At 39.2% G+C, this 11,875-nt stretch overlaps 2 protein-coding genes across 3 annotated transcripts; one reads left to right on the forward strand and one right to left on the reverse strand.

Annotated features, from left to right (window-relative positions):
* Positions 1-430: 430 nt before the first annotated feature.
* abhd4 (abhydrolase domain containing 4, N-acyl phospholipase B) lies at positions 431-6,352 on the reverse strand. 2 transcript variants are annotated; one of them, XM_007552606.2, is made up of 9 exons: positions 6,168-6,352; positions 5,427-5,447; positions 4,226-4,311; positions 4,024-4,128; positions 3,597-3,885; positions 2,031-2,218; positions 1,827-1,938; positions 1,532-1,718; positions 431-1,193 (listed from the first exon to the last, which is right to left on the reverse strand). In XM_007552606.2, exons 1-9 carry the CDS (start codon positions 6,221-6,223, stop codon positions 1,104-1,106), a joined length of 1,134 nt encoding a protein of 377 aa, XP_007552668.1. In that variant the 5' UTR covers positions 6,224-6,352; the 3' UTR covers positions 431-1,103. The 2 variants fall into 2 exon arrangements, with proteins under 2 accessions (XP_007552668.1, XP_007552669.1); XM_007552607.2 differs by lacking the exon at positions 5,427-5,447 and having other exon boundaries at positions 6,168-6,351.
* A 1,081-nt stretch (positions 6,353-7,433) lies between these two features.
* On the forward strand, positions 7,434-10,070 carry dad1 (defender against cell death 1). The gene is made up of 3 exons (XM_007552609.2): positions 7,434-7,754; positions 9,428-9,597; positions 9,864-10,070. Exons 1-2 carry the CDS (start codon positions 7,544-7,546, stop codon positions 9,556-9,558), a joined length of 342 nt encoding a protein of 113 aa, XP_007552671.1. The 5' UTR covers positions 7,434-7,543; the 3' UTR covers positions 9,559-9,597; positions 9,864-10,070.
* Positions 10,071-11,875: the final 1,805 nt, after the last annotated feature.

Consider the following 11,875-nt stretch of genomic DNA (forward strand, 5'->3'; position numbering starts at 1 on the left):
TGGTAGATTCTTACTGACAGACAGGCAAGCTGATTGAACCGAAGCGACTTCTCTGCCAGCGCATCTCGGACTCGGCAGCGCAGAGCAGGACGTGTGGACACAAAATGAATCCGCAATGAGACCTTGAACAAACCGCCGTGGCTTTGGGTGAGAGGGGAGACATTATTGTCTGTAACAGCTTGTGGCAAAGAAGAAGCTGTGTAAAATATTTTTTAAAGCTTGTTGATATTAGCTAACAGCTAGTGTTCTCCTATTAGCTAACAGCTAATGTTTTCCTATTAGCTAACAGCTACCCGGGACATTGCTTATCCAAGTGCTGTCATGTGAAAAGTTGTTGTTTTTTTTCTGAATTATTTGGGATATTCACCGGTCACCACGTGAGTAAAGTTAAGGCCCAAAACAGTAATAAATATGTAAATATTGCAAGTGTGGGGACTGAAAACATTTAAGATTTATTGTATGTTTTCAGTCATACTGAACCGGAATGCTACATAAACATTGAGTGCTGACCTCTAGTGGAAAGGTAATGTAGTACACCACTGATTGCTGGTTTGGGAAACATTGTTTTTTTTTTATATATATATATATACATATGTAAGTTTGTAGGTTATAAAATACAGCTGGGTGATGATGCAAAAAGGAAATAAGACACACAGAAGGCAAAGAAAGAACACCTTGTCAGGCACATAATAAATTATGAATCAGTGGCCATCTGGCAGCTCAAAAAACAATAAAACACCAGCAACCTAAGAGGCGCATCTGGATGTATTGCGTTAACCAAATATTCAACTCAATAAACATCCTGAATTGTTTGGTTAGCATTCTGTTTGAAAACAGTAACCAGTAAATCATGTAATAAATACTAATGTGAACGTACTAAATAAACCAGCCATGAAATATGAGCAAAAGAACGATTTACAGGAATAAAAAAAAAGAAAAAAGAAAGAAAGACAGCAGAATTACATTCAGGTTCATTCAAATGCCTCAAAACAGAACAACTCAAGAGTGCTTCGCATGCACAGGCTCCGGGGCCGAATCCGCCTCGACGACTTGTGCAGATACAATGCAGAACCTCCAGGTCTTTTGGAGACACACACATGCCATCAGTCTACAGATTTACATATGTTTTCCACCACTCTGTTGAAGTCGTCTGGTTGATCAGCGTAGACGTGGTGTGAGGCGTCGTCTACCAGCTGCAGAGGGGAACGGTTTGAGGGAAGCAACACAAAATACACAGCTAGTTACCGACTCACAAAGTGCCTTGCTAAAAGTATTAGTACAGTTTGAACCTCCCGCCCCATTCTGTCATTTTACAAACCTCAAACTTCAATATTTTTTGTTTGGAATTTATGAGATAGACCAAGCTATTCCTTTACTTTTCACAATTTTGCACTACCATACTCTCTCTTGCTTTGTCAAATAAAACCAAAGAAAAACATTGATTTTTGCTGTTGAAACATGCAAAAGCCCAAGGGGTATGAATAAATTTAGAAGGCCCATTAAGTATTGAAGCTCTCTTGCGTCCACTTACCAGCAGTTTGGTGTGGGCTTTGCCCCTAATCTCGGCTACTCTGTCACCAGATGAGCTGTCCACCCAGGATCTAGCTCCATACAGCATAGTGACGGGCATGGAGGGCGGCAGAAGATGTACTCGCTGCAGCATTGGCCTCTTAGCCCACCCTAGCGTTTCTGACATGGCCCGGAAACCTATCTCCCCACTGGGAGAAGCAGAGGAAACAAAAAAGGAACAGCATTCTTATGTGTTACATTTTTATTTGTGAAAATCGGTGATGGAAAAGGGACTTCAGGACTTTGCTCGGCCCTACCTCGGAGTCTGTGCGTTACAGTGGTAAATGTACTGCGTCATTGTGTCATCGTCAAAGAGATCCTTGAATTTCCTTTTGAAATCGGGGCGGAACCGGTTCACCAAGCCTGGGCCTGAACGAATGAAGTGCAGATAGTGAGATGAGGATGGTGGAACATTTGATATAACACATAGCAGAAGCAGATTTACATTTCCACATGCGTACCCCATGGGCCTGCAGCTCTGATAACAGCCAGCGGGTTGAAGAGGGAAAGAATCGAGACGATGGCTTTTGCCCATCTGGGAATGGTGGGCCTCTTCACCGTCTCAGTGCTCTGATCCTCGCTCTGCTGGGTCTCTGGTTTGCCTCGCTCAGGGAAACCCCAGGGGTCCACCAAGATAAGGTGCGACACTCTGGAAACATATTAAAATAAAGACGCTATGCGGCTGATACGTGCATCAGCTCGTAAGCAGAGAAAGGCAGTAGTGTATCACATTGAATGGCCACTAAATGGTGCAATTTTAACTAAGTAATTTTACTTAACAGATCCTAGAATTTTTCGCACAGTGATGTTACCACAACGGACTCACACTCTCTTGCTTGATTGACTGCAAAAGACCTCCAGACAGACTCTGCGGATGGGGCCACTGAGGTTTTCAGATTCCCCAGTGAGGCTTGTACTAAATGGCCTCATCACTACTGACCCAAAAGCACAAGAAAAGTCAGCTCCAGTTAGCTCAAAACTACATCAGTAGAACAAAGTAGCCTTATCTTAAGGCTTGTGTTCTTTGCGAAACCTGGAACTTTTCAAATCAAGCATGCAGTACGTTGAGGATTCAATCATAAATCAGGAAATCCTTGGAGGAAAATGTCTAGTATTCTGTGAAGAAGGTGAATCTCTGGTGTTGTTAGACCTTCAAGCAGGGCAATCACCTCAAGGAGCCACTAAGGCTTGATTTCAGCAGAAGATACTAGAAAGAACAGCTTAGTTACCTGACTTGAACTCTTTAAAAATGTATCTGGTGGGATTTGAAAATGGTGATTGCAGCACCCAACGCCAAGAATGTCAATGAACTGGCAGGCCAGAGCAGTCTAACATTCCCCAGAAACTCTGCTATCTGGCTATGAATCATGTTTGCAGCTTGTTGGGACAGTAAAGGGTGCTCCTGTTTATTGCAAACAGCTGATAGTTTTAATATTTTGACAAACTTTGATATTTGATAATCTTAATTTACAGTGACAGTTGAATAATTATAAGCAACCACTGGCTACATACACAGTAAGCAAGATGGTAATAGAGGTAAGGCATTTTTGATGAGTACTGATGGAGAACTGCAGTAAAGAGTTCTCCATCTCCATCTGATATAGCAACTGATATAGCATATCAGTTGCTATATCAGCATAGCAACTGATATGCTGCGGGTAGACGCTTTTCTCTCTCCTACTATCACAAAGGAAAACATGAAGAGTTTACTTGGATTTTAGATGAAACTGGTGTTTAAAATCAACACAGTAATGTTTCACCAGATATTCTTCCATGGGTTGCTCAGATATCTAATCAAAGATTCTTCTCTATTTATGCTGTCTTGTGAAATGTTATTGGACAGCCCTGAGGAATGTCCAATTAATACAAACCATTTGTACAAGATATAGATGGTAAGGATATCACAAATTATGCCAAACAAAGATTTTGTTAAATCGTTTTACCTGCCATAAATGTAGCTCAATCAAAGGTTGTTAACATTGGTCTGTAAACCGAATCTCAGGAAACACAGAGCCGTGGACGATTACCTGGAAGGGTGCTGAATTGCGTATGAGGTAGCCAGGTAGCCCCCCAAACTGTGCCCCAGCAGGATCATGTTCTCCAGACCAACAGCCTGCCTCCACTGCTCAATGGAGTCCACAAACTGCTCCTCTGCCTTGGCAGCGTCTGACGGGAAGCTAGGCCTCGAACTCCTGCCAAAGCCCAAAAGGTCAAAGGCGTAGACGGTCCGCGAGCGGCTCAGGGCGTCCAAGTTCCTGATCCACAGCCCTACCCCTCCTCCAAAGCCATGAACCATCACCAGGGGAGTCGTAGGTGCTGGGCGGGAAAACCAAAACAAAAAACAGGAACAGGAAGACATGCATCTTCTGTGAGCTGTTTCTTATTGTAAACTCTTGTAGTTTATGTTTTCACGCCTATTTCCTTCTTGTGAAGACTATTCAAGAATCTCGTTACCTTGTTCTGCAGATTTGGGAGTCCCCTTGTTGGTAAGAGACAGAGTCCATATGCGGTCCTGGTTTGCGAGGGTCACAAACCTGGCCCATAAATCATTCTTAATACCTGTTGAGAGGAGCAATGAAGCAGTAAACTGCATTTTCTAATCAATACTCAGTGGTTACATAATCAGCCAGCACAGTATCTGTCAACACAGTCTTACAGGCAAGAATCTTAGACTCTGTAGTCTTCAACAGGGACATGGAGGTCGGACGCCAGGAGGGCCACCAGCTCCAGAGTGAACTTGACCTAATCAAAGTAAGTGGAAAGAGAAGCATGTAAAGAATGAGGAGATTGCAGATAGCACAGGAAGTGTTCATCACATGGTGAATGCAAAATATCAATGCTTAAGGCACAAATACGGGGTTAGTCAATGCTATCACTATTTGCATAGTATGCCCACACACTTAGAGAGAGACAAGAGGGTGGGAGGAGTATTACAGAGAATCACATTTCAAAGCCACCTTGCTTTAAAATCACGTTCAAGCCACACACCCATAGCAACAACAAAGTAATATTTAAACGGCTTTGCAAAAGTCTTCTTACCCCTTTACCTTTTCCCCTGTTTTTCAAATTAAATACAATTCCAATGGGTAATATTGAAATTTTATGACAGCAGCAAAAATACTAACAATTATGAGGTGTAAGACAAAGGATTAATTATTTGTAAAGTGTTTTACAAAACAACACTCTGAAAAGTGTGGTCATTACTCTGCTAGTTTCGAATAAAATCCAGTGAGCAAACAGCATCATGAAAACCAAGGAAGATAAGAAAGTTTAGACTGACAGGTCATATATTGGCAACGTTAATCAGATAAGCAACCAGGAGACTCTGGAGGAGGTGCAGAGCTCCATGACTTTGTCACAAGACCTGAAAGGAGAACCATTAACTGTCCACTTTACAAAGCTTGCTCATAATAAATTACTATACTACAACGAATCTGAGCATCTTCAGTCAGAGTCTTCTTCAGATTCGCTGTAATACAGACTGCTACATGAGATCTTTCCCGCCAACAGCCATCGCCACCTTCAATAACTCTGTGAAGAATCTGAATTAATGAGCTACAACATTTAACTTCCCTTTGGGATTAATAAAGTATTTTTTGAATTTGAACTGAATTCGAAGAAGACCGCCGTTGTTAATAGAAAGCTGTAAGAAGCTGGTCAGAATCATCTTCTTTTCCTTCCACTACATAGCTACGTACTACTTTGGGTTAATCTTTCACAGAAAGGGGAAAAAAACACAACTGTGAACAATATTAAGGGTTTGAATGCTTTGCCAAAGGCAACATGCATGTTCCCATAGTCTGTTACTTCTTATTAGTATTTTGTAACAAGGCAGTTCCCTATAGGGTTCACCTCACCTGTTTGCTTTCGTCTCCAATCTGAAACAAAGAGTGATGAAACTGAGCTGAGGTGATTCATTCATCTCCTTGATGAACCAAACTGATTAAATAAAGGAGTCAGCCATTACCTTTTACCATATCTACTCCACCTTTACCTCTACCTCAGTTTCCTAACTTCTGTTGTAAAGATAGAAAATTGGGGAAAGGGGGAAGCCAGCAAATAGAGAATGCCAGGTGATGCCATCAGATAATAGAGGGAGAAATCTGAGGCAAAGGTAAGAGCTGCCACCTGCACCACCAATAAACAGTGCAGTTCTCTGAGTCACTGCAGATTAGTGTCAATAACCTCTGATCCCGTTTATTCATCAAAAGCTAAAGGCTTTGTCAAACATGTATGCTCTGACAATGACTGTTAACTACTATTAATAATGGAACACCACCAACACAGGGGCTCCAGATTTATAATTTCAACTTTTATACAACATCAGATCCCTGCTAAAGATCCCTGATGTTGTATAATATCAGCAACTTTTCAGATGATGTAATGTTACATTAAGCTACATGAAACCAATGAAAGTGCTCGATGTTTTAAATCTAAACTTGGAAACAGTTTCTACCACCGTGACGCATCACTCTTTTTATTCCTTAGTGACATCAACAGTTGTTTCGATACATCAATTTATTGTTGTTATTTCCAGAATAATAACAACAATGACGTTAGGCGGAATGGTACTGTTAAAGGTAAGCCAAGTTACTCACTCTGTCTCACAATCGTTCTGGATGGGAGCTGGAGCTGGAGCTGGAGCAGGATCCATTGGCTGTTACATTCAGATCAAACTAAGTCACATACGAATTATCATGCGTCTTCTATGAAATGACATTAAGACCTGCCGTCTTGTTTGCCTATGTATATATGTTTTGTAACCAGTGCATTCCTACGTCATCTGACCGGGTGCAAAGATCGTCTCTTGAAGCATGCAACTGCAAGCTTTCAAGACATTGGATTGTGTCTCGTATTTTTTTGTGTCGAAAGCGTAAATGCCGTTGCGATTAAACATGAATGTAATTAAACACACAGTTACCAGTGTTTTTGTTTACCAATAATCCGTTCGGTTACAAAAGAATGGAAAAATGAAAACAATATAAAAAACAACAACCATATAACATATTTTAAATAATGTTTTGCTGTTGTTTGTGTCAAAAAAGTAGACCAGAGAAAAAAATGTATATTTAAAAGAGTGTATCAAATCTATCAGCTCATTTAAAGAGAAACACGTTAGAAATAAATCAACTACATTGTATATTGAAATGATGTTGGAGTACAACATCGTTTTGTTTCTACCTCTTTGCTCTACGTAGCTAGACGACGTAGAAGACGTAGACCCTAGACTCGCTACGTCATCGCGTATCGTGAGTGGCAAGTTGGAAACTTTGCTAGGTTTAAAATTAATTAATTTCTATAAATATAAATGTGTGATCATAAGCCATGTGTTAATTGATATAATAATTGATATTGTATAAATACTGATGTTATTTACCGCTACTGATTACGAAAATCAAAACAAAACACATCCATAACGAAACACAATGTGGTTAAAATTTATTTAAACGTACCTTAGGTTTGCTATTCTGTTTTTCTAAAATCTATTGAAACCCGTATTGGATCTGTATTAATATAATAATACAAAAAATATAGCAGATATATAACAGCAGCAAATGAAAGGCAAATGGAGCACATTCATACAAAAGTAATAAACATAAAAACAAAGAAAAAAACACAAGACAGGAAGGACAAATAAAAGAAAAAAATACTTTTTATTTTTCATAACTTTATGCAGCATAAAATTTTGATGGACTTTAAATTACTTATAAATCTTTGCAATCTTTTGTAGATTTGGTGACAGGTATCAATCGCATCGCTTGCATTTCGATAAAACTGGCACTCACAATAGGGCGGTTACGTTGACGTACTAGTTACACAGCCTAAAACGCTCCTTGATTGTCATTACGAGTTATTCGGAATATATTTGTGTAACACCGGGACCGCTTCCGGTTGCTGAGGACACGTCACTGATTGAAGTGAAGAAGAGGAGCTGTGCTAACCTCCGTCTAGATTTTTTTTTAATAGAAAAATCATGTCGAACTCAGTGGTGTCTGTTATATCCCGGTTTCTGGAGGAGTACACCACCACGACGCCCAACAAGCTGAAAGTGGTGGACGCTTATCTGCTGTACATCCTGCTAACCGGAGCGATGCAGTTCCTCTACTGTCTCCTCGTTGGAACCTTTCCTTTCAACAGCTTTCTGTCGGGTTTCATCTCCTGCGTGGGCTCTTTTATTCTTGCAGGTAGCTATTTCTGCAATATTTTTGTGACCTATTCGGGTCACGGAATATATAACACTTCCGCTTATAATTTTCAGGCAGTGTCGTGGCCTCTGTGGATGCTAACTGGCTAACATAGCTAAAACAAATTGCCATCTGTTTTTTGTGTTCAAATTAAGCTATTTTAGGTTTTTGAAAGATAATACAGAGAAAGTTAACCGTACAAATAACATTTTATTGGTTACCTTGCTATACTTGTATAACAAGGTGTATCCTGTATATTAAATGAGTACATTAAAATAGTCAAAGTAGTACTTTACACCTACAATGTTAGTTTGTTAGACAAACTCCTGAACAGTAAAAAAAATAAAATAAATCATGGCTATAGTGATGTTTCGAGCCATTTGGAGATTTCAAATGAACAATAAAATTGAAAATAAATTCCAAAACACAAACCCAGTAGGTGTAAAGAGACCTCCATATATGTGCAAGTCTGTGACGCCCCAATACCAACATGAAGAGCAAAAACGATGAAATGGTGGCAAGGATAACCTTTTTAAAACGACTGAGTAAAATAAATTCTTTCTGTCCTTAATTGGAAAAAGTTAGATTACACTATGACATTTTTCTGTTGGTTAAAGTTTAAACCACTGGTCAGAATCATTTGTTTTCTGGTCTAAGGTCAGAATGGTGCAGACTTCCAATATATATGACTTAAGTGCTATACACAGCTTAACATCTTCTAAAACCTTAAAAAGGCTTGAAAGGCAGCACTGACATCACATTTTACATTTTAGTCATTTTAGTTTATTTTTTTCAGTCCCATAGCAGTAAATTGCCACACTTCGTAAATGTTGTAACTGTAATTTAGCAAAAGCAGAAAAAGCAGGACCAATAACAAAGGACACTAGAGGAAAGGGTAACTTTTGAAGATTGTCACCTGTCTTAACTGTAAAAGTTAAACTATAAAAAAAGATTTCGGTCATGGCCGTTTTGATCCTGCATTCCCTACTGTACCCTTCAAACCAGAAATGGTAGCAAGAGGGTTATTCCTCAACTTTAAAAAAAAATCATTTAAAGTAAATTGTAAACAAATATACCCAATACCTTTTTGCACAGTACTAAAAAATTGTTTTGTATTATTGCAGCCTAAGCCTGACCAAGTTCATGTACTCTTGCTGCCCATCGAGCCGACCGAGCAGGTTGCTGCTGAAGTGGCCCTTGACACAGTTTAGCTATCGTTCCCCTGTGTGTTTGTGCTCTGGCCTGCAGAATGGGTACCAAAATGGTTGAGTAAAACTGGCAGCCAGAATCATTTTTCTGCTGTCTGGGAATTCCTCTGAGAAGCGTAGAACCTGCACTGAATCTGCAGCTGGTGGTGAAGAGCTTTGTCTGTCACGAAGCCAAGCTCGGTCAAGACGGAGAGCAAGAAGCGCGACCAGTGCTGCAAGCTGCAGTTTAGAGATGGAGTGGACTGTGACTTTAAGAGCAAAAGCCATCTGGAAATAGTTGTTGATTTCCCAATAACTTTTTATTCCGATGGACACGGTTGCTATAACTTTTTCAAGTTGTGCAATGGCTCAAAAACTGATCTAAAACAGATGGTGAATGGCGAAATTAATATAGATGTAAACTGGAGAAATTATCTCAAGATTAAATATAATTTTTATTTCAAATTTTTTTTCCTTCCCCCCCAGTGTGTCTTCGCATCCAGATCAATCCTCAGAACAAAGGGGATTTCCTGTCCATTTCTCCGGAGCGGGCCTTCGCCGACTTCCTGTTCGCTCACACCGTCCTGCATCTCGTCGTGATGAACTTCATCGGCTGAAACGAACGCAGATCTAATTCGCATTACCCCTTCGTGAAGGTGTTTGTTTTAGACATTTAATAAAAATAAAAATATTAAGAAGTGACTGTTTGCAGAATCTCACTAGATTTTGTAACTTGGCATGATGAAATGCCTCCAGCCATGGCAATTTATTTCTCCACTGTCACAGAAACGGTTAAAGTGCTGCATTTTATTTTGCTTGGGGGGAGGTGGGGAATCTATTTTTAACTTACCAACAGCAAAGCCCACATTTCTTATCTCCAAATCAACTAACTCGCGCTCTAATTTGTCCTTCCTCCCTACAGATCTCTAAAAAAGCCATCAAATCTCTTAAAGACGACAGTTTTTCAGCAGCTGATCTGGATGACAACATCCCGGCATCAACACTGAGTTACACGCTGCGTCTGACTGTTGATGCAGTACAATTTTCCTAAAGCAATGATTTTGTTATGTTGACATTTGTAAAGCATTCCCTTTTTGCACTGACATAAATAAAGCAAGTGTAACGGTGACCTTGTCTCTTTGAATCGTCAGTAGAAATTATACAAGTGGAAATGAATGGAGGTCCAGATAAGAGAATTTAGCACTGGGAGAAAAAAAAAACCTCTGTCCTTGGTGTTTTTTATTCATTAACGTAAGCCGGGTAAATGTCGCATAAATAATGATCAAAATGCGTATGTAGGTATATGTCTGCAAAGTTTAATTATATTCTGTGTTTTCAAAGAGATCAACTCACCACAGGTTCTCTAAAGTAATCAAGTCTGCCATGGCTGTGGAGGGAGGTTGATTGACCGCTTGTGTGCTGATTTAGCCTTTTCTGAAAATCGATAATCTGTAAAAGCTCAACTTAGCTTTCTTATAAAGACTATAGAATTATATTTTGTTTTTTTGAAAACCTCAATATTAGAATAATTTAACCAAATTAACTGCACCGTCTGTCCATTTGCATTCAGTGGTAGCTCTTACTTTAGTTAAACTTAGATTTTTTTTTTTACTTCTTATGCCATCTTGCCCAATATGTTCTCCCCTCCAAACAAACCTTCAAAAAAAAAATAAAAGATCCATGCTTAGTTATCATGTGGATTTATACAGGCACATCTCATAAAGTTAGAATATTTTGAAAGATTTCACTATTTTTAAGGCATAATCATCAAAATTACAAGAAGTAAGGCTTGAAATATTACAGCCTGTATTAAATGTGTTTCACTTTGTTAAAGTAAAGAGTAAAAAATTCTGTAGATTTGTTTTTGTACTATCATAATTTCTTTCAAATGTACCTGTATTTTTTCTATCGCAACAATCATAAAGTGGTAAGAAAACTTATTTTCTTGCAGTTTCTAAAAGTTGATCAAAACCAGCAAATTCAAATAATCCCCAGGTTTTACTGCCAACCCTCATGGATTTCCCACTAAATCTGCAGAAAGTGGACCTTAGTTGGTTTACTTGGCTTTCAAGCCAGTTAACATAGTCTCTTACATATAGGTGATACTGCTGGAAATCCTTAAGGTGGAGACTCGTCTACTTCTTAATGTCTAACTGAATTTTCAACAGAATTGAGTAAAAAGTTGTCATTTGCAGCACAAGAATTGCTACATTGCTCCAGAGGCTTACATACTACTTTGTCGAACTTTGTGAGAAGAGTAAAACTTGTTCACTTAGGGACAAATCATTTTTGGCGATGTGTTGTGATTTGATAAAAAATTAAAACAGGCGTTTGGCCATGATGATAATTATTACATTTGGATAGGAAATGGAAGAGCTGGCAGCAGCACTTTGTCTGAGTGTGTTGCTGCCAAGGGACTTGGTGCGCTTCATAAAATATGAGCATGATGAACATCAGCCGTATTTCAAGGCATTAGTCTTGAAGTCAAAAAAGTTGGACACAAATGGTGCCTTCCAAACGGACAATTAGCCTTAGCATGAGATCTAATCTCAGTTGAATAGAAAAATCCATGTCCAGGTTTTAAAAGTCGTGTGTGGGGAGGCAGACAACAAACCTGACCCGGTTACTCCAGTTCTGTCAGGAGGAATGGGCCAGAACTGCAGCAGACTACTGAAGGAAGCTTCAGGAACGTCACTAAGAAAAGGTAAACAAACTGAATTTTGATCAAGTTAACAGAATTTCACAATTTCACCAAACAATTTGTTAATGCTAGCTGATCTATAGCAGGATAAGTTTATTCTGATGTAATGTCAGACAGTGAGGAAAGTGTAGTTTACATATTTAGTTTTAGCTTTATGCAGTAAACATCATGAATAGGCCTCTTGTTAAACTGCATATATTTTTTGTTAAGTACAACTGATGTGGATATTAAGT

Source organism: Poecilia formosa, unplaced genomic scaffold (genome assembly GCF_000485575.1).
Source record: "Poecilia formosa unplaced genomic scaffold, Poecilia_formosa-5.1.2 Scaffold51, whole genome shotgun sequence".
Lineage (NCBI taxonomy): Eukaryota > Metazoa > Chordata > Actinopteri > Cyprinodontiformes > Poeciliidae > Poecilia > Poecilia formosa.